Here is a 24,583-nt window from a genome sequence, read left to right as displayed (position 1 = left end):
TATTTAAACTGAAATTACATCGTAAACAGAAAAACACGTCAGTTTTAGTCCCAAGGATAACGTGTTTTTCATTAGATAGCCCCTTTAAAGGTTTGTCTCCGTTTTGTAGTTGAGTTATATTGAATTTATTACCGACTACCAATATTATCTCGAATTCGCTGTTGAATTCGTTTACTCTGATTGGCTAATAGCAGAGGTCAGGAGAGTTCAAAATATGTAATCTCACTAGATGGCGTGACAGTTAACCCCGTCAAACTTCTCCTATTCGGTCAAGGGTTTATGTGGAGCGGATCAGAAACTCTTGACTTGGGAAGATGAGTCTACAGTCAGGGGAAGTTCATAATCAAGGTGGAGTCTACAGTCAATGTTTATGGGGTAGTTCATAGTCAAGGTGGAGTCTACAGTCAACAGGTTGTTCACAATAAAGGTGTAATTTACAGTAAAGGTTCAAGGGTAGTTCATAGTCAAGGGATAGTTCACAATTAAGGAAGTCTACAGTTTGGAGTGTACAGTCAGGGGTAGTTCATAGTCAAGGTGGAGTGTACAGTCAAGGTTCAAGGGAGTAGTTCGTAGTCAAGGTTGCATGTATGGAGTCTGCAGTCAGGGGAAGTTCATAATGAAGGTGGAGTCTACAGTCAATGTTCATAGGGTAGTTCATAGTCAAGGTGGAGTCTACAGTCAAGGTTCAAGGGGTAGTTCATAGTCAAGTTGGAGTCTACAGTCAAGGTTCAAGGGGTAGTTCATAGTCAAGGTGGAGTCTACAGTCAAGGTTCAAGGGGTAGTTCATAGTCAAGTTGGAGTCTACAGTCAAGGTTCAAGGGGTAGTTCATAGTCAAGGTGGAGTCTACAGTCAGGGGAAGTTCATAGTCAAGGTGGAGTCTACAGTCAAGGTTCAAGGGGTAGTTCATAGTCAAGGTGGAGTCTATAGTCAAAGGGTAGTTCATAGTCAATGGATAGTTCACAATTAAGAAAGTCTACAGTTTGGAGTGTACAGTCAGGGGTAGTTCATAGTCAAGGTGGAGTGTACAGTCAAGGTTCAAGAGAGTAGTTCATAGTCAAGGTGGCATCTATGGAGTCTGCAGTCAGGGGAAGTTCATAATTAAGGTGGAGTGTACAGTCAACTTTCATGGGTAGTTCATAGTCAAGGTGGAGTCTACAGTCAGTGGGTAGTTCACAATACAGGTGGAATTTACACTAAAGGTTCAAGGGGTAGTTAATAGTCAAGGTGGAGTCTACGGTCAGGAGAAGTTCATAGTCAAGGTGGAGTCTACAGTGAAGGTTCAAGGGGTAGTTCATAGTCAAGGTGGAGTCTATAGTCAAAGGGTAGTTCATAGTCAAGGAATAGTTCACAATTAAGGAAGTCTACAGTTTGGAGTGTACAGTCAGGGGTAGTTCATAGTCAAGGTGGAGTGTACAGTCAGTGGGTAGTTCACAGTCAAGTTCAAATCTACAGTCAGAGGGCAATGTATATGATAAAAACTTCACAGTCAAGATGGAGTCTACAGTCAGGGGATTGTTCATAGTCAAGGTGGAGTCTACAGTCAGGTGTTAGTTCACAGTCAAGGTGGGGTCTGCAGTCAGGTGTTAGTTCACAGTCAAGGTAGAGTCTACAGTCAGGTGTTAGTTCACAGTCAAGGTGGAGTCTACAGTCAGGTGTTAGTTCACAGTCAAGGTGGAGTCTGCAGTCATGGAGTTGTTCATAGTGAAGGTGGAGACTACAGTCAGGGGTAGTTCATAGTCAAGGTGGAGTGTGTATTCAGGGGGTATTTCACAGTCAAATTGGAGTCTACAGTTTGGGGATACAGTTAAACTCGGTTATAGCGAAGACACTGGGAACTATGAAATAACTTCATTATATCCATAATTCGTTATATCTGTATATCTGTATAAGGAATTCGTTAAATTTATAGCTGGGGATCCAAGATAACTAAGCAATATCCGTGTTCGTACTAATCGAGTTTTACTGCTCTTCATAGTTAAGGTGGAGTCTACAGTAAAGGGTTAGTTGATAGTCAAGGTAGAGTCTACAATCAGTGGGTAGTTCACAGTCAAGGGGTAGTTCACAATCAAGGTGGAGTCTACAGTTTGGGGTTGATCATAGTCAATTGGAGTGTACAGTCAGGGGGTTGTTTATAGTGAAGGTAGAGTCTTCAGTCAGACGGTTGTTCATAGTCAAGGTGGGGTGTGCAGTCAGGGGGTAGTCCACAGCTTAGGTAGGGTCTACAGTCAGGGGTAGTTCACAGTCAAGATGGAGTCTACAGTCAGTGGGTAGTTCACAGTCAAATTGGAGTCTACAGTTTGAGGATACTTCATAATTAAGATGGAGTCTACAGTCAAGGGGTGGTTCATAGTCAATGTGGAAACTACAGTCAGTGGGTAGTCAAGGGATAGTTCACAATTAAGGTGGAGTCTACAGGTTGGAGTTGTTTATAGTCAAGTTGGAGTCTACAGTCAGGGGGAAGTTCACGATCAGGGGGTGGTTCACAGTCAAGGGATAGTTCATAGTCAAGGTGGAGTCTACAGTCAGGGGGGTTCTTTATAGTCAAAGTGGAGTCTGCAGTTAGGGGGTAGTTCACAGGCAAGTTGAAATCTACAGTCAAAGGGTAATGTGTGTTATAAAAACTCTATAGGAATACTCTCCCTCTCCAAATGTAGAGCTTTAGTCAGCTGTTGCAGCGTCTAGGGATGTGATTGTCTTTGGCAAATGGATCATGTCAATCCGTTTTGTCTAATGCTGCTTAGTTAGGTTTAAATCTCGATGTGACAATTGCAGAATCAGGTTTCTGTTGTTTTGCAAGAATGAGGTTGTCATTGCAAAATTGAATAGGCGTGTTCAGGTAGAACATAGTTAGAGTACCTTTTACCATCAAAGACCTTTAAATACGAACCAAATCAGTCTTACTCTTGTGTAATACCGTTTTTCATTCCACTAAACTACCACCACCAATTTCTTTTACGTCCTGGAGGCAGTTTTCTGTCTAATGTTCATTTACGAAACCCTAGCACTTCAATAACAGGCTCTCTGATAAACATTCTGGGACTAGCTACACCAAAATGTTCAATGGTGATGCTGTGATCTGAGATCTTTGAAGTAGATATTTGCATGGGGTGCTGTGGGACCAGAACACTGGCATGGATCATCCTTTTGCAATAAGTCTTAGTCAGTTGAAAAGGGTATTGTTAGATGGTCTTTGCAGTTTAGGGATAATTCATGCTGTAGATGACGTCACTGTTTACATTCACTTTTACGTACTAGTAAATGTCTGAAGTGATTCTTTGCTGCTGATATTACATGTGGTATCTCGTATTTTTGCGAACATTTAATTTGGTGTTGCATTTTTATATTTTATAGTTGCTGTGCGTAACATATGGTGCTGTGAGTAAGATTAAAACCTCTTGCAATTGAAGACTGGGGTACACCTGCTTTACCGGTCGCCCATTTTTCTTCTTATGCTACTAGTGTGCAAGATTCAGATGCAGCATATTTAGAAAGCGTCAATTTTTAGAGGAACACAGATTCAAAATAAAAATAATGCATTTTACTGGAATGCATTATATCTATCTAAAAAAAATCTTCAGGCCGTACATGTATAGGGAATTGCTATGTAAAATGTCAGCACAAGCTCGAAAGAAAGTGTAACAGATGGGCAGAAATGCAAAATGACACAAGGGTGTCCAGTCTCAACACTGATCCATTTATTTATTTATAGTGGAAACAATGTCGAAAAAGATTCACAATTCGCCAGAATTAATACGCTTTACTAAAGAACCCGTGCTTAGAGAATAAAAATCCTACAACACGCTGCAGACTATACATCGTTCATTTTACAAGGTATTAAATTTATACCATATTCAATAAAAATAATCGATATCAATATAGTAAGATATATATCAGGAATGCAACTCAATAAATGAAACGGGAAGAATACCGGGTTTGAAATGATATAACATTAAATTATATAATACAAGTATCAATAATTCACATGCCTAGGAATACCAGTATGTTGTGTACTATATCCCACTTATTATTTTTAGAATCGGTAGGAGAAGAAAGTAGTGCAGAAAAATTACAAGTTCCCTAATTTGCAGATTTGCTTAAAAATTGTGCAGATTTACTGAACTGGGCCTCAAATCTGTTGATAAGGAATATATCTTTCCTTCCAAGAAAGCTTGGGAAATGTAATTTATCAAGATGATCAACTGAATTATTTTGTGTATTATAACGCCGGTGTGCAAAGTCTGAAATTCCCCTAAATATGAAACTGCCATTTTGAAGAGCGACACTTATCCCTGATGCTCATAACTAATTCAGAATAATTATTTCCGACGATTTTTTCCTCTAGAATTATTGACTTATACCTAAACCATCTATATCAAGTAAGACTGCCTTGAAATTTTACTGTATACCTGTTTTACAGACGATATATAAGTAAGGTGTGAGAAAATAGGAAACTGCCATTTTGAAGAGCGACACTCAAAATTGATGCTCATAACTATTTCAAAATAATTATTTTCGACATTTTTTTTCATCTAGAATATTCAATTATTCCTAAATAATCTATATCAACTGAAACCGGCTTGGAATTTGACTGTATACCTGTTTTACAGAGGATATACAAGACAGGTGTGAGAAAATAGGAAACTGCCATTTTGAAGAGCGACACTCAGCATTGATGCTCATAACTATTTCAAAATAATTATTTTCGACATTTTTTTTCTTCTAGAATTCTTAAATTATACCTAAACCATATATATATATATATATCAAGTAAGACTGGCTTGAATTTTTGCTGTTTACCTGTTTTATAGACGATATACAAGACAGGTGTGAGAAAATAGGAAACTGCCATTTTAGGGAGCGACAGTTTTCCCTGATGCTCGTAAGTAATTCAAAATAATTATTTTCTACGATTTTTTCCTCTAGAATTATTAAATCATACCTAAATCATCTATATCAACTGAAACCGGCTTAAAATTTTACTGTATACCTGTTTTATAGACGATATATAAGTCAGGTGTGAGAAAATAGGAAACTGCCATTTTAGAGAGCGACAGTTTTCCCTGATGCTCGTAACTAATTCAAAATAATTATTTTCTACGATTTTTCCTTTAGAAGTATTAAATCATACCTAAATCATCTAAATCAACTGAAACCGGCTTGAAATTTTACTGTATACCTGTTTTACAGACGATATACAAGACATGTGTGAGAAAATAGGAAACTGTCATTTTGGAGAGCGACACTCAGCACTGATGCTCATAACTATTTCAAAATAATTATTTTTGACAATTTTTCCTTCTAGAATTCTTTAATTATACCTAAACCATCTATATCAAGTAAGACTGGCTTGAATTTTTACTGTATACCTGTTTTATAGACGATATATAAGTCAGGTGTGAGAAAGTAAGAAACTGCCATTTCTGATGGTCGTAACTAATTCAAAATAATTATTTTCTACGATTTTTTCCTCTAGAATTATTAAATCATACCTAAATCATCTATATCAACTGAAACCGGCTTAAAATTTTACTGTATACCTGTTTTACAGAGGATATACAAGACAGGTGTGAGAAAATAGGAAACTGCCATTTTGAAGAGCGACACTCAGCACTGATGCTCATAACTATTTCAAAATAATTATTTTTGACAATTTTTCCTTCTAGAATTCTTTAATTATACCTAAACCATCTATATCAAGTAAGACTGGCTTGAATTTCTACTGTATACCTGTTTTATAGACGATATATAAGTCAGCAGTGATTTCATTAGGTTTTGGAATAGCAGGAAATAATTTAAGAACAGCAGGAAACCCATTATCGGCGAGGGGTCTGGGGGCCGCCTTAGGCCCCCAGCGGGTCCAGGGCAGAGCCCTGGTGGGGGGCCCAGGGGGGCGAACCCCCCCTCCGAAAACGAAATTAATCATTTTTGAAGCTACTTTTCCTGCCTCTAAGGCCATCAAAAAGTGCAATTTTTATCAAATGTTTACCACTAAAAACTGCTTAACTTGATCTTAAATGGTGCCATTTTGAAGATTCTCTATTCACCAATTTGAAAAGATTCAAATTATTTTTTTTTCCTCATTACCAATTTAGAGCTAATAAAAAATATTAAATGTGCAGTCTGTGCTTAATTTTTGTAAGGAATATTATTTACTCCCTTTCACATGCCTGTGTATTTTAAAATCAGCCTTTAATGAAAACAACCATCAAAATTATATTTTTTAATTTCCTGTGCATGCATTACACAAATTAAGGAATTTTAGAATTAAAAGTCATCATCTGAATTCCAATCAGATTCACTATCAACACTGAATTTTTTTTCTATACTCCTCTGCTTCCCTGAGATTATTTTGCTATTTTTAATTGTAGAAGAGTATTTTCAAAAAGTTTGTCTTTTTCATGTTCATCGTCACAGGTTGATCCAACATCATCAGCTTCTTCTTCTTCATCAACATCTGTGCCATGTGATACATGTAATACTGGTTCGGACTCAGTCTGGACTTCTGCCTCCATATATGTTTTCCTGCTATCTTCTCCTGTACCTATTAAATTTAATTTGAAATCTAAGAAAGGTCTCAAATTAAATGAATTTAGATATCAAAATTATCATTATCTTTTTTTTACCAATTCTACTGGAAAAAAATTTACCTGAAGTCCTACTGGAAGGAATCTTCCTCCTTTTCTTGGAAGAGATCCACATGTCAACTGCATCAGAAACTAAACCATCACACTTCTCTGTGCACAACTCTGGACCATTGACAGCAACATGTAGTAATCCATTTAACATATCATTTTTTAGTCTGTTTCTGAGATCAGTTTTAATGATTTTTACTTTTGAGGCACCTCTATCTGGCCATGCATTAGAAAGTGGCATTGCAAGTACCAATTCTACAACTTTTGTAAGGTAGGGGCACATGTAATTATATTCGTTTTTATGCTTCATAATTTCACTCAAACACCATTCCAAAGGAGTAAAATCATCTGATGCAGGTATTTGACATTTTTTTTTTCTGCAATATGATATTTCATCAGGTGCCATTCTGCTTTTACTTCAGCAAGGGACTGGGTGCAACCTTCTGAGAGAAACTGCTGGTGAATAATTTCGACAGCATCGTCACCATATGAACTGAAGCTTTCACTGTCCTTATCAGGAATGTGGCAGGGATTGAAAATATTGAGAGCAACTAAAATTGGAACATCAGGAAAGCGTCTTTCAATATTTTCCACTAATGCAGAAATATAGTTGCTAAGTGTCTGTCCAAGCTGGTGTTCAGTATTCTGGTTTATTGTGATATCTAGTAGTTCAAGCCTTCCACCTTCACTCAATTCAGATTTAGCCAACTCAATTGGACTTCTTTCACTTCTTATCTGTTTCAGTTCTTGAACTGCACTGTCTAAAGTAGGCTGAATTGTACTAAAATTCAGATAACTCTTCTGAAAAATCCTACTTATTTTCCCCAGAATTGGTAAAATTGCATGAAGAATGAAGAGCACACCTACAAAATGGGCAGAATGCATTTTCTTTAGTAATCCGTAAGCAGCAGCATCACTTTCAGAAAGTTCACTCAGAGTTTGAACTAAAGGAATCAGATCGTCCATTGCAGCAGCAACTGATGCCTTAAAACTCAACCATCTGGTTTTACATGCCCGTTTCAGAATTTTTACACACTTCTTTTTTTCTGATGAGTCAAGTACAAGGCTTCTGTAACCCTCAAGGTGTTTCAGAAAACAGGCCATCTTCTTTGGGGAATAATGAAATAATTTCCAAAGCTGTAGCATATACGTCTCAACATTCCCTACACACTTGAGATTAGAATTGGTGTCTGTACATGCTAATGCCAACCGATGGCATACACAATGAGTTGCAATCAGATATTTGTTCATATGTTTCAGTTTAGCACTTAAGCCATCTTTTTTACCAATCATCACACTTGCACCATCTGTACACAAACCAGTTATCTTCATCATATCTAGATTCATGGCTTCACAATTTTCACAAAGCACCTTGAAAAGAGTTTCAGAGTTTGCCGAGTGTTACTTTTCCAGTAAAGGATCACTTCGTTATAAATAGGGTTCTGACCTATAGGACCGGGCTTGGTTTTTTTCTCTACAAAAAGCTTGTCGATTTCCGTTCCAGTAAATGACATTAGGCTGAATACATATAACAATTTGTTTTACCTAAATCTTTATGTCAGTGAGTAGAGGTAGGAGGAACCCTTTCATTAATTTTCTGAGTTTGTTATATCCAAATGTAATAAATAATATTTGTCTTTACTTCTTTTGTGCATAAAGGTAATGTCTACTGTCTCTGAAATTCTATTCTTAATGTCTAGGCTATTTATCCGTGGATATAATAAAACATGTCAATAATGTGTGCAAATTATATAGGCCTAAATGAAATCCCAGGGAGTGTATTTACTGAAATACGTAGCTAAAATCAATGTGATTAAATTCTAAGAAATATATACAATTGAAATTCGTCGCAGCTCAATGCTGCAAAGAATACCTGTACTGAGTAACACATAGTGAGTTATTCTTGTCCTCGGAGAAAGAGTGCTGAGGTTCGTTCCGCCTGACTGACAACTGTACATTGGATTGTTACGATTTGATATCTCTTTAGTCTTATATCAAGAATGGGCATGCATAAAGGATAGATAATTGAAGGAAAAATACACAGGTCTATAAAAAAATTAAAATAGTCTATGAGAAAACGAAATTTAAAACTTTAAAAGTGTTGTACCAGGTGGATTCGAACCCCCGACTTTAAAAAAGAAAGTATCCAAGGTGTAAAAGTCAGCGCTTATATCAACTGAGCTAGTCTGACTATAAGATTGATCTGAATAAATTTAAAGCAGATTATGAAAATCAGGTTTCCTTATTTTTTGTAGGTTTTTTGTGAATTTCGATCACAGGGCAGGGGTGCCCCTAAAAAAATCGTATCTTAAATTATTCCTTACATCCTAATCTATCAAAATACCACAATTTTCTTTAGGGGCAGGCCTGCCCTGAAGGACTTCAAGGCCAAAATTCATGCAAAATTCAACGCTTTAACCGACAAAATGGTGTTTCGGTCAACTTTGGAGGTTTATTGTAAAGTTGTAATTAATAAATTTTAGGTATAAAATACAAATTTGAAAAATTTAGACATATATACGATAGAAAACAGCAAATAAAGATTGATTTTTAGATGTCACTTTTTCCGGGAAATTGTTCTCTCCTATAGGTCAATTCTTTTGATAAGGCGAATACATCCTTTGCAATGAAAAGGAAATCTGTTTGAACACTCCCACGCTCTTGGTCAAAGTATTGAATGTACACAATCATCTGTTGAAGTGACGACACATCAGACAGATCATCAATCATTAAACCATAGCAGTTTGAAGATTGCAATTTTTTTTATTAAATCATTTCTCAAAGTATCTGATAAAGTTAGTAAAACTTCTCTTTGCGACCCTGCTGATCTGTGACTGAAATATTTCAAATCTTTCAATCCAATATGTTCCATGAATTTCATTAGTTTGTTAATTAATCTTAAAGTTAGCAATCATCTGATCTGCAACAAACAAATGAGAATAGAAAGCTTGGAATAAAACTTCATTTTTGACTTCTAATTTTCTATCAATTTCTTTTTGAAAAACTGAAACTTGAGATAGAGATTCACTATATTTTGCTGCTTCATGACATTTTGTTTTCAGGTGTTCCTGCAAAGCTAACTTCCTAAATCTTTTACTTGGTTCATCTGCAAATACAGCTGATCTGTTACTCGGATTTTTAATATTATGTTTTCTACAAAGTAGACAATAGACTCCTTGTTCCTCAACGAAAACGAAATGCCATAATCTTGTAACCTTACAGAAAGACAATTCTCTTGAGTTCAGCCAAGCATGATCAAATTTTTCCTTTGATTTTAGAGAGCAACAGTCACTCCTGCGGCAAAGCATGAAGTTATGAATCTTTTGAGAAATATCATTTTTTTCAATGTCAGGAAAACAGGACTCAATTAACTTTAAATGTTCATTTTCTGAAAGACTTGTACATGTCAGGACAGTTGACACATCACAGCTACTTTCAGACTGGGTCAGACTGGCATTAATTGCAGTCCGGAGGACCGGGCCGCTCTTTACATATAAGTTTAAGTGTTGGTGTATGGGGATTGGGATGGGAGTAGTTATGTAGAATTAAATGTTTTCTAAGCATTGAAAAGATTGTTAATCAGAATGTTCTTTCCGTTTATAAATTACGAGATACATAATATATTTACTTCCATAAAGTAAATCTGTAAAAATATGCATGTTTTTCATATTTAATACATAAAATTACTTATCATTTGTTATCGAAACAACGACAGGTCCTCTTTTTAGAACATCGAATTTTACTTCTCGGATAAAAACGTACACTCTGCACAGTTCGTGTTTTATATTCTAAAAAAGATAAATACATTTTTAAATATAAATGATGCGTGTGGTTTAATTCAATTTATATTTTATGCAGCCAACATTTACTTGAGGAATTGATCAAGTTTAAAATGGTATCGTTTTTGATTGATTTGTATCCGACTACAAGTTTTTAAATATATATGCGCTATCGTCTCCATCAATTAGACGCATGCCTTTTTACACATATCGAAGCGGTTTGTTGATCAAGACTCATTTTCATTGTTCACTTCATATATTTCCCGGGCGACAATTGATGGTTACATCAATGTTTTCTTGTTACATTTGTTGAGGATCTTTCCGCTTGTGTCAGCTCATTTGGTTTGCAAATATTTTGATTTATATCAAGATTTTCTGAGTCAGTACCTATAACTATAGAAAATAAAACAGATAAGAAACGAATGAAGATTGATTTAATCAGTATACCAATCAACGATAAAAGTTTAGAACTGCAAAAACATAACATCTACTCTAGGGCAATTTATCAAATATATTCAATATATTTATTCGGGAAAAAAGAAGTTAAAGTCAGAAAGAGATCAACGTAAGTACTTCCAGGTAATCTACTTCTTAAATGTAGGAAAATAATTTGACTTTCCTTTTAGAACGTAATAAAAATCACAAGAAGTTTCAAGTTATGTCAGAGGAAATTCTGGTATATCACTATACATGTGCCTTGAAAGAATGTCGAATCACGGAGTTAAATGTTAAATTATGGGGGAAAAATATAGACTTAATTATGTCTAGAAAAAAATATACATAAAATACTGTTACTTTACCTCGCTTAGTGACGGGTACCGGTAGAAAAAAATCGTTTCCTCTTCGACATTTCGATGTTGTGTGACATCAATCTCTCACCAGAGGGCGCGCTCCGCTTACAACGATGAGCGTAAAACGCCCTCTGGTGAGAGATTGGTGTGACATATGGTGGGAACCAGTTTATGTTTATTCTGTGTCATCGATATGTAGCTATATTGACGCCATAATTTCAAACGCAGTAATGATAGGGATTTTGATGTTAACTAAATGCAGAGACGTATAATAGAGGGACCGCTAGCCTGGTTCCCTGTCCCTGTTTTGCTTCAATTACTACGCTGCCTTGGCAAGGATGAGACAGGGGACCAGGCTAAGGGACCGCTGACTCTTTCGGAGCACTCTAGATTTTTCATGACGTTTCAAAAATTAGAGTTCCGAATGGAAAATCATCTTCCGATTTTCGCAGTGCCCTCACCGGGAGGCATAGAAACTATAAACAGTATGGCGTTTCATCATAAGAATGGGTAGAAAACATCGCTAAAACTTCAATTTTAAGCAAAATTTACTTGTGGCATTAATCGTAAGAGGATTAGATACGTTCTTTTGTATCATGTGTATGACGACAAAGAATTGAGAACAAATTTAAATACAGTAAATAGATGAAATCCATCTAACCCATGTCTCGAGTTGCATTTGTTCAGTCTGTCTTTTAAAAACTATAACAATAAAATTACACTATAAAATGTATGTTATAGTGTAGGATAAGACCAATTATGACGAGCTCATTTGTTTGCAATGTTGATTTTGCAGTTGCATGTATTTATCAGGCACGTAGTATCCGGGGGGGGGGGGGGGGGCCTGGTTCCCCCCACTTTTTTCCCCAACATTACCATTACTATATATAATGTCTATTGAAAAGATGGTTGCCCCCCCCCCCCCCCCACTTTTTACCACAGTATATACATAGCAAGGAAATATAGGAAAAATGGGAAGTTAAGGTCAAGATCTAGTTAATAATTTGAGACTAATTTTTTGGTGCTAGATCCTTTATGACGTCATAATCAATTTCAACTTTCTTTTTCCCGTACTTTACGGCTTTAGCAGAATTATGTAGAAAATAGGGTATTTTCATCTCATTCAATTTGAAATTATATGAAAAGTAAACCGGATACCTATATTCAATTTGATATTGATTTAAAGAAGAGGCCATGAGCATACTTATTGCCGTTTTCTGAGTTACTGTAGGCAATCTGGTTACATTTCCTTTGCCGAATGCGAAAAAAAACTCCTATATTCAAGACTGGTTTTCTTAATTTTTCATTGAAAATGACAGTTTAAAATACAGTTTTTCATCTTGTTTACCTTCAAATTATACCCCGAAACACCTTATTTGACCAAGCTAAAGTTGTAAAGCATCAATAAAGGAATTTATTTCTCAAGTTTGATAAATCTGTAGGCACCTTTCATTTACTAGATCTTGACCTTAAAGGAAGTTTGCCTTGAAAAAAGTTGGCCACTACCCACCCCCCCCCCCCCCCCCCAAATAGGATTTTCGAGTTTGGGTACTTTTCAATTTTCGTTTTTTTTTTTTTTTTGCTTGTCAACTTTTTTTTAGGTAAGTAAAATTTTTTTCTCAGGTTGGCCCCCCCACTTTCAAAAACGATTCTACGTGCCTGTTTATTACTTGGTTTTAATACCTACATAGGTGTTACAGCTGTTTGGGATTAATTTTCAGGTTGGTGTATTACAGTATGTTGTTTGTTTTTATAATTTTAATTTTTTAATCAATATCTTTAAAATAAGAAATAGCGAATTATGCAATGCTAAACGAATAAAAAAATAAATACAAAAGAGCAATATATAGAAATACTTTAAACAAACTTTTATTTACAGTATATTGATTATGTATGTTGTAATCCCCAACTGCTGTAACATCATTTATCTTTTGTTAGTTACTGCTATCAATTTTGAATTTCTGCTTGTATGTTTTTTTTTCTTATATTACTTGTATGCCCTGATGGGCCCCAAATTGGTATTAATAAATCTTATCTTATCTTATCTTATCTTATACTTTCATTAATAAATAATTATTTTTTAAAAAAAAGGTTGAAAATAATGTTTTTAGTGTATTATATTGCTGTATAGAAAAATAAATCTATATCATTATGTTCTTGATTTTTTAAACTACATATCTACATTATTTTGGCATTAAAAACAAAACAAAATACAGTTAAAAAATACACCATCCTGAAACCAGGCTATGCTGTACCATGTAATCTAGTCCAGCAACTCATACATTGTATGATTTACTGGTTTTTAAAACAATGTTTTAGTACTATACTAGTGCTAATTTTTACATATTTAGAAATATACACTACCCCATGATGCTTTCACATAAGTTTCAGCTTTCCTGATCCAGTCACAGGTGCTTGAGGACAGGACCACCCCCTCCCCTAATATAGACCCCTGGGCCTATTAGAATTTTTTCACATAAATTTATGTGTTACGGATTTCCCCAATGACCAAAATAACCCACAGATTGGATCACCCCAATTTATGCCCTGAATATTTAATCTACGTATCGTAATTTTATTTACAGATATCATGGGAATATTACCAATCATCGTATGTCATTAATGTATGCTTTATAATTGATTGTCTATGTTTATTTCATGAATATCGTTTGGTTTTATTGTAAAAACCCGAATTTCCTCCATAGTTCAGCCCAATCGTAATAGCAAATAGCCGCCTGGCATTGTTATTCAATAAAGGTACCCAAATCCAACTTGGCATCGTAACCAAAACAATTCCCAATCAACAAATCATTCCTTTTCCCGCATTTGTAATGCTAAAGCCTTTACTTGATGCAAAAGTTATGAGTGTTACCATACAAACGTCGCGCGAATACTGGCGGTACCGCTTGTTATTCGCGCGTGAACTAATTCGCACCGGAATATGAAAAGGTATATAAAGAAGGCACTTTAGACTTTTTCTTCAGTCTGGGGGGTTGGTCAGCTCCTTTAACATCTGACCAACTCAGAGTCCCAACTCCCCATCATTGGGTAAATTTACCAATATTGGGTAATCCAATCTACTTAATTATTATACATCCTGACCCAACCATAATCAGCTGAACAGATTGTCCCATTGTTGATATTGTGGAACCCAATCAGCTGACCCTTATATATATCCTGACCCAACCATAATCAGCTGAACAGATTGTCCCATTGTTGATATTGTGGAACCCTATCAGCTGATCCTTATATATATCCTGACCCAACCATAATCAGCTGAACAGATTGTCCCATTGTTGATATTGTGGAACCCAATCAGCTGACCCTTATATATATCCTGTCCCATTATCCGTAAGTATACTCTGTTTGTATTTTATAAATCATAAATCATTATTGTCATTGTTTGAATAAATTCATTTTATAGATAAACAAATCTTGTTGATTAATCGAGGTAAATCTCAGGAATAAGAGGACCCACATAATTTTTGTAACACCCAAGATCGGTTCACGTTACATATGGATGAAACATTCTAATGCAATTGTTTTGTAAAACACTTTTTCATTGGCTAATGCACTGATGTTTGAAGCATTAAAACGAGCATTCTAATGCAATTGTTTTGTAAAACACTCTTTGATTGGCTAATGCACTGATGTTTGAAGCAGTAAAACGAGCATTAACGAGCTTGAAAGCTTTTTCATTGTGACGTCATAATAGAGCGACGCAAAAATACAATGCTCCGTGACGTATTTCATGTAACAAAATTCAACAAAATAAGAGTAAACAACAAACAAAATGCATGGATTGCATTAGAATGGGAATAACTGATCTTTTAATTTGGTATTTGCGACCGTTAATGCTGATTTAACGGTCGCAAACATCCGTTTTACCGGCTCCGCTTACGCGTCGCCGGTAAAACTCAGTTTGCGACCGTTAAATCAGCATTAACGGTCGCAAATACCAAATTAGAAGATAGTTATTCCCTAATTAACGAGCGTGAAAGCTTTTTCATTGTGACGTCATAATAGAGCGACGCAAAAACATAATGCTCCGTGACGTATTTCTGTAACAAAATTCATCAAAATAAGACGTAAACAACAAACAAAATGCATGGATTGCATTAGAATGGGAATAACTGATCTTCTAATTTGGTATTTGCGACCGTTAATGCTGATTTAACGGTCGCAAACATCCGTTTTACCGGCTCCGCTTACGCGTTGCCGGTAAAACTCAGTTTGCAACCGTTAAATCAGCATTAACGGTCGCAAATACCAAATTAGGAGATAGTTATTCCCTAATTTGTGATATAATCTATCCTATCAATTCAGAAAATTTGCTTAAACTAACATTTTATACAAATTTCTACCAGACTCTATACATATAAGTTTTATATAGAATGTAGGATAGATTTTATAAAACGTTTGTTTTAGGTAATTTTTCTATTTGTTAACGTTGGTATAGATCTGTGACGGTTGAGATTTTTATTGAATATGTATTAATTAATATTCCAGTAATTGATTATTACTTTTGTACATTGACTGACATTAAATTAGCATAAATCTATGTTTATTATGTATAAAATATACCTATTGCTATTTTGTTAGCGTAATACTTATTGTTCTATTGATTTTGCGCTAAACGTCATTTTTATGTTATGAGTATGACGTCACAGTACGTCCCGGTCCAGTTAGCCCGACGGTATTATTACTGACGACTGTTGTAATTTTGAGGTGTGCTGATTTTTATACTGAAGGAAGTGAACGTGTTTAGAGGAGAGAGCGGTCTATATCTGACCTGTAAGCATTGTTATCATTGTTATAGATGTTTTATTATTGTAATTAAATAAACGGTTAAAACTGAAATCGATTCCTGTTAATTGATTCTGGGACTATTGGGCAACCGCCCGTTACATATTTTGGGGGCTTCGTCCGAGGGATATCGATTCTAGTTTTAACTGTTGTTTTGTATTGTGTAGTATAAGGAAAATAAGCCAATGGCTTCAAATGAATCATTTTTACACAACTTGTCAAGTGGTTTTAATGGGTTTGTGAAATTTTTCACACCAAGTTTCTTAATGCGCGGACCGACTACAGACGATAAGTCTGTTACCTTAGATCAAAACAGATCTTCCGAGAATAACGGCGAATGTAGATACATGTCCACTTGTAATAAATCAGTAACTAATAACAAACTTCAGAACTTACCCCTAGACATCGATTGTTCAGAGACCGAATACGAGTCCGAGCGCGTATATCATGGAACGTATGATCCGCCTCTTGTCAGTCATGGAAAGAACGATAACTCAGTCGTTAGACATAAATCTTATTCAGACAATGCCCGATGTTTTTCAAAATCAGATCATGAATTTAACACTTGTACTTGTCCGCGACACAGAAATTGTAGTTCAGTCACTGATCTTTCATCACAGAAACGTGATCCGTACCTCTTTCCAGATACACAAGTGCATGCGCACGCTGAATCAGATTTGTTTTCATGTTCACAAGGAAATCCTCCGTACTGTTTTGGTACGAATGAAAAATTATCGTGTGATTCAAAACAACGTGTGTCAAATAGGAGAATAAATACTCCTGACATAGTTAAAACATTCACACATAATCCAAAACGTGAAAGAAACACAAGAAATCCCCTTGATTCTAAACATGTCGCGCCGTCAACATTTACAAATCACGTGACTAGGAGAGGCCCAAAAGGAGCAAATATCGATTTTAATGAACACGCTTTTAACAATGACTTAGAAAATACAAACTTTGGAGAAAAAGCTGCAAATGTACAGAAAAGTACAAAGCTTGTAAATAGAAAGCCGAAAGAACCGGACACTTTTGACGGAAATAAAGTTGAATGGAATGATTATGTGTGTCATTTTGAGCAAGTGGCTGAGTGGAATGAATGGAATGATCATGAAAAAGCGCTTCAACTTGCTATGAGTCTACGAGGTGTAGCCCAGCGCGTGTTAGGAGAATTACCCAGAGAAATTTTATGTCAGTACGAGACATTAAAATCTGTATTAATGCAGAGATTCTGCCCACCTGAACGAGTTACAGCATATCGCTGTGAGTTTAGAAATAGACGTCGCAACCGCGAAGAATCAGTAGTCGAATATGGCTATTCGCTTAAGCGCCTCGCGAGTCGCGCATTTCCGTCTATACCTATAGAAATGAGAGAGAGTTTAATTGTCGAGCAGTATATTTCTGGGTTAGGAAATCAAGATATCAAAAGACACATTCAGTTCGCACACCCGAGCACCCTGGATAGAGCTATATCATTAGCTGTAGAGTTTGAGGCCTTTGAGGGTTCGTACAATGTACTACGGAAACCGAACGAGTCCGTTCATTCGAATGTTATGGCCTTGACAAACGCAGGAAATTCTGAAAAGAATATTCAGAAAACCTCACGTCATTCAAACCTTGAGATATCTAGACTTGATGGATTAGAGAATTCGATGAGAGATGTCAAAGAATCTCTAAAGAATTTATTAAATAAACCGGAAAGACCCAGTCAGGTAGGGAAAACTGAACAGAGAAACAACACGCGCCCGCCTATCAAATCACGAGACTCTCAAAAGTTCACTTGTTTTAATTGCAATGAGGAAGGTCATATAAGTCGCAACTGTCCAAAGAAGAACTCAAGAGACGCGAGAAACGAGTCAGTTAGGACTCCAAGGACACAACAGTCCGCGGAGAATACTGATTTAAACTAGAACGAGCTGGGATGGAGGCCACAGGCTCAGCTCAGACAAACAATTGTGATAAAAATTTTGATAAAAATGAAAGGCCATTGAATAGCTTTAGATTAGCTGCTATTTCTCAACACTGCTGGTTTATAAAAGTTTCAGTAGGAAACTCAGATATTAAAATGCTTGTAGATACGGGTTCTGCGGTTACTCTGCTGTCGAAGCAAATATTCGATTCTTTGAGAAATGTAAAACTGGAGAACGAATCGTCTATTTTGACGACCGCTGATGGAGAACCTATGTCCGTGTTAGGTCGCTGTACCTTGAATTTAGGGATCGCGAATGACGAATTCAGTCAATCGGTTATGGTAGCCGATTTAGGAAATCTCGAAGGAATTCTCGGATTAGACTTTTTTAGCTCGTAATCATGTCACTTTTGATACCGGCAGAGGTGTTTTGAAATTCAAAAACTTTGACTTGGCCTTAACAAATGAGTCAGTGTCAGAAAATTCGTGCGCTCGCGTTCAGTTACTTCAAACATGTAAAATTCCCGGAGAATCAGAAATATTTCTGAAAGGGAAAATCAAAGGGAAATTGCCCGAAATTGACAGTATTTTAGAACCATTTGGAGGTTATATGGGTGAAAAACATGTCATTATACCAAAGTCAATAATAGAGTCAAAAGACTCAGAAGTGGTGTTTTCTGTTTTAAACCCTACCCCAGAGACAGTCATATTAAAGAAAAACGCTTATGTTGCTTCTCTTGAGCCTGTAACAGAAATTTATCACCAAAAACAACAAGCGCCTAACGACGTTAAACAAGACAATCACGGACTGTTAACGAAAGACTTGCCAGAACATTTAAGTCCTCTTATGTCTAATGTTTCTGACAGATTGTCAGCAGATGAGAAAAATAAACTTAAACAAGTTTTAGCTCAGTATTTGTCGGACCAGATGGACGAGTAGGTCAAACAGACCTAGTCCACCACAAATTCAAGTTAAAAGATCCAACACCTGTAAAAATTCCTGCTAGGCGATTGCCTATACATCAACGCGAGATAGCTAATGAAGAAATAGACAAAATGCTGAATCAAGGCATCATTGAGCCGAGTGAATCACCATGGGCAGCGCCCATCGTATTGGTTAAGAAAAAGGATAATACCACTCGATTTTGCGTTGATTATAGAAAATTAAATTTGAAAACAATCAAAGATAGTTATCCTTTACCGAGAATCGATGATTCTTTAGATTTACTTTCAGGTGCCCAATACTACTGTACTTTAGATCTCGCTCAAGGATTTTTCCAAGTAAAAATGTCGGGGAAGGATAAGCCTAAAACGGCTTTCGCGACTCACCGTGGGCTGTACCAATTTCGCGTTATGCCCTTCGGATTGGCCAACAGTCCTAAGACATTCGAACGACTTATGGAACTTGTTCTAAACGGGTTGCAATGGGAACGTTGTCTCGTCTATCTTGACGACGTGATTGTCTTTGGCAAAACGTTTACGGAAACTTTAGACAATTTGAAACTAGTTTTTGACAGATTCAAAAGTGCTAAATTAAAACTAAAACCCAAAAAGTGTACATTTTTCCAAGATGAAGTTCGATATTTAGGACACATTGTGTCAGTTGACGGAATAAAATGCGATGAAGAGAAAATCAAGGCAGTCAACGACTGGCCGAATCCTGAATCTGTTACCGATGTTCGAAGTTTTCTGGGTCTTGCGTCATACTACAGAAAATTTATTCAGAATTTTTCAACATTAGCCTTTCCATTAACGCAACTTACTCAGAAAAACAGAAAATTTTCCTGGTCCGATGAATGCGACGAAGCATTCCAAAAGCTGAAAGAAGCTTTAATTTCCGCACCCATCTTGTCTTACCCCACTCGTTTCGGTCAATTTGTGCTAGACACAGACACGAGTAATTCCGGAATCGGCGCGGTCTTGTCGCAAATTCAAGATGGCGAGGAGCGAGTCATCGCTTATGCTAGCAAGACTCTTTCTCGTTCTCAGCGGAGTTATTGCACAACATACCGAGAATTACTTGCAGTAGTTTCATTTGTGAAACATTTTAAATATTATCTGAGTGGTAAGAACTTTTTAATCCGGACAGATCATTCATCTTTAATTTGGCTCAAAAACTTCAAAGAACCGGAAGGAATAGTAGCAAGATGGCTCTCGTTACTCGATACTTACGATTTTCATATTGAACACCGCAAAGGAGTATCGCATGGTAATGCAGATGCGTTATCGCGTAGACCACGACGCAGATGTTTACGCGCTGAGTGTGACCAATGTGGAAAAGAGCAAGTTAGCTCTGCGATTGTCAGTTCCGTAGATTTGAAAACTAATTCAAACAAAGATGCGTCCTCACAGGAACCTGATAAGTCATGTCAGACTTCAGAATCCGAACAACGGGAAATGCAGGAACCAAACTGGTTACCTCACTGGAGTCATGAAAGTTTGATAGAAGCACAAATAAATGACAAATCTATTGGTCAAATTCGAGAGTGTTTGAAAAATGGCGAAGATATATCTAAATTAAAGAGTACTAGTATGGAAATGACAGCTCTAATACGAGAGCGACAGTTATTAAGAATTGAAAATGAAATCTTATATCGAATGTGGAAAAACGAAAATGGTTTGACATATTTACAAACAGTTGTGCCTAGAGTTCTTAGAACCGAAATTTTGAACCATTTACACAATACTTTTTTAGTCAGCTGGACATTTAGGTCGAGAAAAGACCCTGGGTAAAGTTAGGGCTAGGTACTACTGGCCAGGGATGACAAGCGATGTATCTCGCTGGTGTCAGACCTGTCTTCCCTGTCAGCGTAGGAAACCCGGTCCAGGGTTGGGCAAATCGCCCATGAAACGCGAGCCAGTATATCGACCCCTACAATGCGTCGCTGTAGACATAATGGGTCCCCTTCCTATAACAGACAAAGGCAATCAATATATTATGGTAGTCGGGGACTATTTTTCAAAGTGGACAGAGGCCTATCCTCTGCCAGACCACACTGCACAGACGGTCGCTGACAAGTTAATTTGTGAATTTATATGCCGATATGGTTCGCCTCTAAGAATTCATACAGATCAAGGGCGCGAATTCGAGTCAAATCTTTTCAAACGAATGTGTGATATTTTTGAAATAGAAAAATCTAGGACAACGCCCTTTCATCCCCAATCAGATGGGATGATAAAACGCTTCAACAGAACTTTACAACAAATGTTAGCGATGTTTGTTAACGATTACAAAGACGATTGGGATGAACATTTACCATTTTTAACTATGGCCTATCGTGCTTCAGTACAAGAAAGTACTAAATGTACCCCAAACCTCTTAATGCTAGGAAGGGAGACTTCACTCCCTATAGACCTCATCACAGGGTCACCGACTCACCCTAATGACGCCCCTGTAGAATGTCCAATAAAATACGTCGAATGGTTAAAGGAAGCAATGCAAAACGCATTCGACTATGCACATGAAAATTTACATAGTAGTTTTCAGAAACAAAAGCATTATTACGATACTAAATTAAAAATAAGGTCATTTGAACCAAAACATTAGTACTACGTTGGTATCCACCGGAAGCAAATCAAAAACTTGGTTTAGGGTGGACAGGGCCCTATGAAATTGTCAGAAAGTTGTCAGACATAACCTATGAAGTAAAAAGATGTAGTGACGGAAAACTAAAAATAGTACACGTAGACCATTTAAAATTACTCAAACAGAAATTAGAGTCAGATGAGGGACAGGGGGTGGACTTTAACTTAGAAGACAATTTTGCAATTGCTGAGGATAGCAATGCATCTGAAGACAATTTTGCAATTGCTGAGGATATCAATGCATCTGAGGAGGAAAGTGATGAAAGGGTTGAACCGAGACCCGAATCACCACGATTCAGTAGAAGGGGCAGACGCCTCAAGTCTAAAGTTATTTATAGTCCATAAATATAATAAACTAGATTTAAAAAAAAGATATTCATATTTAATAAACAATTAGTCTTTGTTGTTGGTGTTGTAGAGTCCATCGTAAGAATCAAGAGAAAAACAAAATATTAATTTACATAAGTCCATGAACATAGATCCATGAATGAAAAGTTGAACTCGTTGACATAGATTGTCCTAAATAAGTGATATTGCTTTTATACTCAGGTTATAGTAGAGATTATTGTACGTAATACATGCATACATATGTAATTTGAAACCATGGGCTACTGCTTTCGGTTGTGTATCGACTGTATTCGTACATGTAAGCAATTGTTGATATTGCATGAGTGATTGAGTGATGCACGATTTTGTAAGTTGTGAGAAACTTAGTGAAATGTATTCACTTGAACATTAGACTAGAGAAAGGTCTTGTTCAGGAATACCAGGTATAAAAGTTTCAGTTTTTGTCGTGTTTATGAATTCGAAAGTATGTTATTATTTTTTAGGATTTATGTCAAGTTTCGACATGGAAAATGACCATGGACAAGTAGATGTTCTAGACCTCATGGCTGAGGATGACTTTTACTTCGAAGAGTCCGTCTTTGACTTGGACGTGCAGGACTTTGGCTATGTTGCCAACATGAAATGCCCCATTGCAGATTGCAATGTACAAGGAACTTTCCCATCGAGGGCAAAATTCCAGCGCCATTGGGAAGAGCGTCATGTCCCGGAGGTTCAGAAGTGGGCATGCCCTCACCAAGGATGCCATGCACTGGTCAGAAGAAAATCCGACATGAAGAGTCACCTGAAATTCATTCATAAGCAGACTAATCCTTCCATCCTTGAAGCCATTATTGCCAAAGCAACCAGCCAGATGGTGAGGGCCACGAATTATATCGACCCTGGGCTTTTGAAATATAACTTCCGACGTGCCCAGACTTCCCAGACAGCCGGCGTTTCTTCCTCCACAGGATTCCCCTCGATGGCGAACGTTGCTCCCAGGACTGTGGTGATTCCTCCCCCGGTGACTGAGCCGTCCTCTTCGTTGGATCTGTCTTTGACGTTGGCACCGTCCTCTTCGTCGCTGGAACCGTCTTTTTCGTCGTTGGAGTCGTCTTCGTCATTAGAACCATCTTCTTCGTTGGCACATTCGTCTTTGACGTTGGCACCGACCTCTTCGTCGTTGGAACCGTCTTTGCCTTTGGCACCGTTATCTTGTTCGTTGGTGGAGCCGTCTTCTTGCTCGATGGTGGAATCTCCTCTTTCTTCGATGGAACCTGCAACACTAGCAACACAGACCAACTACAAGAAAATATCCGTTGCCGATTATTTAAAGAAACCCCAGTCCAGATCCACACAGACTCTTTCTTATTGTGATGATGATTTTTATATCCCGCCTATACCTTCCACTGAGGACTCACTTCAAATGTATATCGTTAAACTGGGTAGTCAGATAGATAGAATCGCCCGTGTGCGTTTGGTGGCGAAGGAGCGCTTAGAACAACTTCAAAAACCAGGATCGTCCCTCCGAGAACTGGAAAGCGAGAACCGCGCACTGAAGAGAAAGATATCGGAACTCCTGGAGCGCGAGGATCTTTTTCCAGAACAGTGAGACATTAGTATTATAAGTGTAATTCATATTATTAACTTTAATTTGTGAACTTTAATCAGTTTCATATTGTTACTGTTTGCTTTAACATTTTTATATCTTAACTACTAGTATTTATTATATACTATGAGATGTGTATATGTCTTATTGCTTATTATGACATGTCAGTATCTTTGATTATGCTTTTATATGTAGCATTAATACTTGACCAGATTTTCATTGAATGTCCATTGAATATTTGAATTAATACTAGTAATTTAGACTAATGTACATGGTACATTAGGTCTTGGGAAGGGGGGAGTGTGACGGTTGAGATTTTTATTGAATATGTATTAATTAATATTCCAGTAATTGATTATTACTTTTGTACATTGACTGACATTAAATTAGCATAAATCTATGTTTATTATGTATAAAATATACCTATTGCTATTTTGTTAGCGTAATACTTATTGTTCTATTGATTTTGCGCTAAACGTCATTTTTATGTTATGAGTATGACGTCACAGTACGTCCCGGTCCGGGTTAGCCCGACGGTATTATTACTGACGACTGTTATAATTTTGAGGTGTGCTGATTTTTATACTGAAGGAAGTGAACGTGTTTAGAGGAGAGAGCGGTCTATATCTGACCTGTAAGCATTGTTATCATTGTTATAGATGTTTTATTATTGTAATTAAATAAACGGTTAAAACTGAAATCGATTCCTGTTAATTGATTCTGGGACTATTGGGCAACCGCCCGTTACAGATCTTATCACAAGTATGTCAATGGCAGATTATTTATAAGAAAAAAGTCGAAAAAGCCCAGGGGTCTATATCGAAAGGGGGGAGGGGGTCCTGTCATCAAGCACCTGTGGACCCAGTGGTTTCTGAGAAAAAAATTTTCCCATATATTTCCATGTAAAACTTGGATTCTAAATCATGGCCCCATTCTACCCCTGGGGTCATAAATTGAACAATTTACAATCTACACTACCCCAGATGCTTTCACACAAGTTTTTCTGGCTGTGGTTCTTAAGAAAAAGAATTTTTCCTTTTATATTAAATTCTATGTATAACTTGGCTTCCCTATTGTGACCCTGTCCTACCTACAGGGGGTCATGATTAAATAATATAGAATTTGCACTACCCAAGGATGCTTCCAC

The 24,583-nt window shown here is 36.9% G+C and overlaps 1 protein-coding gene across 1 annotated transcript; it reads right to left on the bottom strand.

Annotated features, from left to right (window-relative positions):
- Positions 1-6,345: 6,345 nt before the first annotated feature.
- Positions 6,346-6,943, bottom strand: LOC134266771 (uncharacterized). Its single transcript, XM_062748995.1, has 2 exons — positions 6,649-6,943; positions 6,346-6,542 (listed from the first exon to the last, which is right to left on the bottom strand). Exons 1-2 carry the CDS (start codon positions 6,941-6,943, stop codon positions 6,346-6,348), a joined length of 492 nt encoding a protein of 163 aa, XP_062604979.1.
- Between the last annotated feature and the right edge of the window lie 17,640 nt (positions 6,944-24,583).

Source organism: Saccostrea cucullata, unplaced genomic scaffold (assembly GCF_032062105.1).
Source record: "Saccostrea cucullata isolate Sc308-1 unplaced genomic scaffold, CSIRO_AGI_Scuc_v1 ctg2892, whole genome shotgun sequence".
In the NCBI taxonomy this organism is placed as follows: domain Eukaryota; kingdom Metazoa; phylum Mollusca; class Bivalvia; order Ostreida; family Ostreidae; genus Saccostrea; species Saccostrea cuccullata.
This window is presented reverse-complemented; position numbering and strand designations above follow the sequence as displayed.

What these genes read in the sequence shown, in the direction of transcription:
- LOC134266771 (XM_062748995.1), bottom strand. Translation starts at nt 6,943, where the DNA reads ATGAAGCATAAAAACGAATATAATTACATGTGCCCCTACCTTACAAAA. An exon ending in TCCTTCCAGTAGGACTTCAG is followed by an intron (nt 6,543 to 6,648) that starts GTAAATTTTTTT and finishes TAAATTTAATAG; the next exon opens with GTACAGGAGAAGATAGCAGG.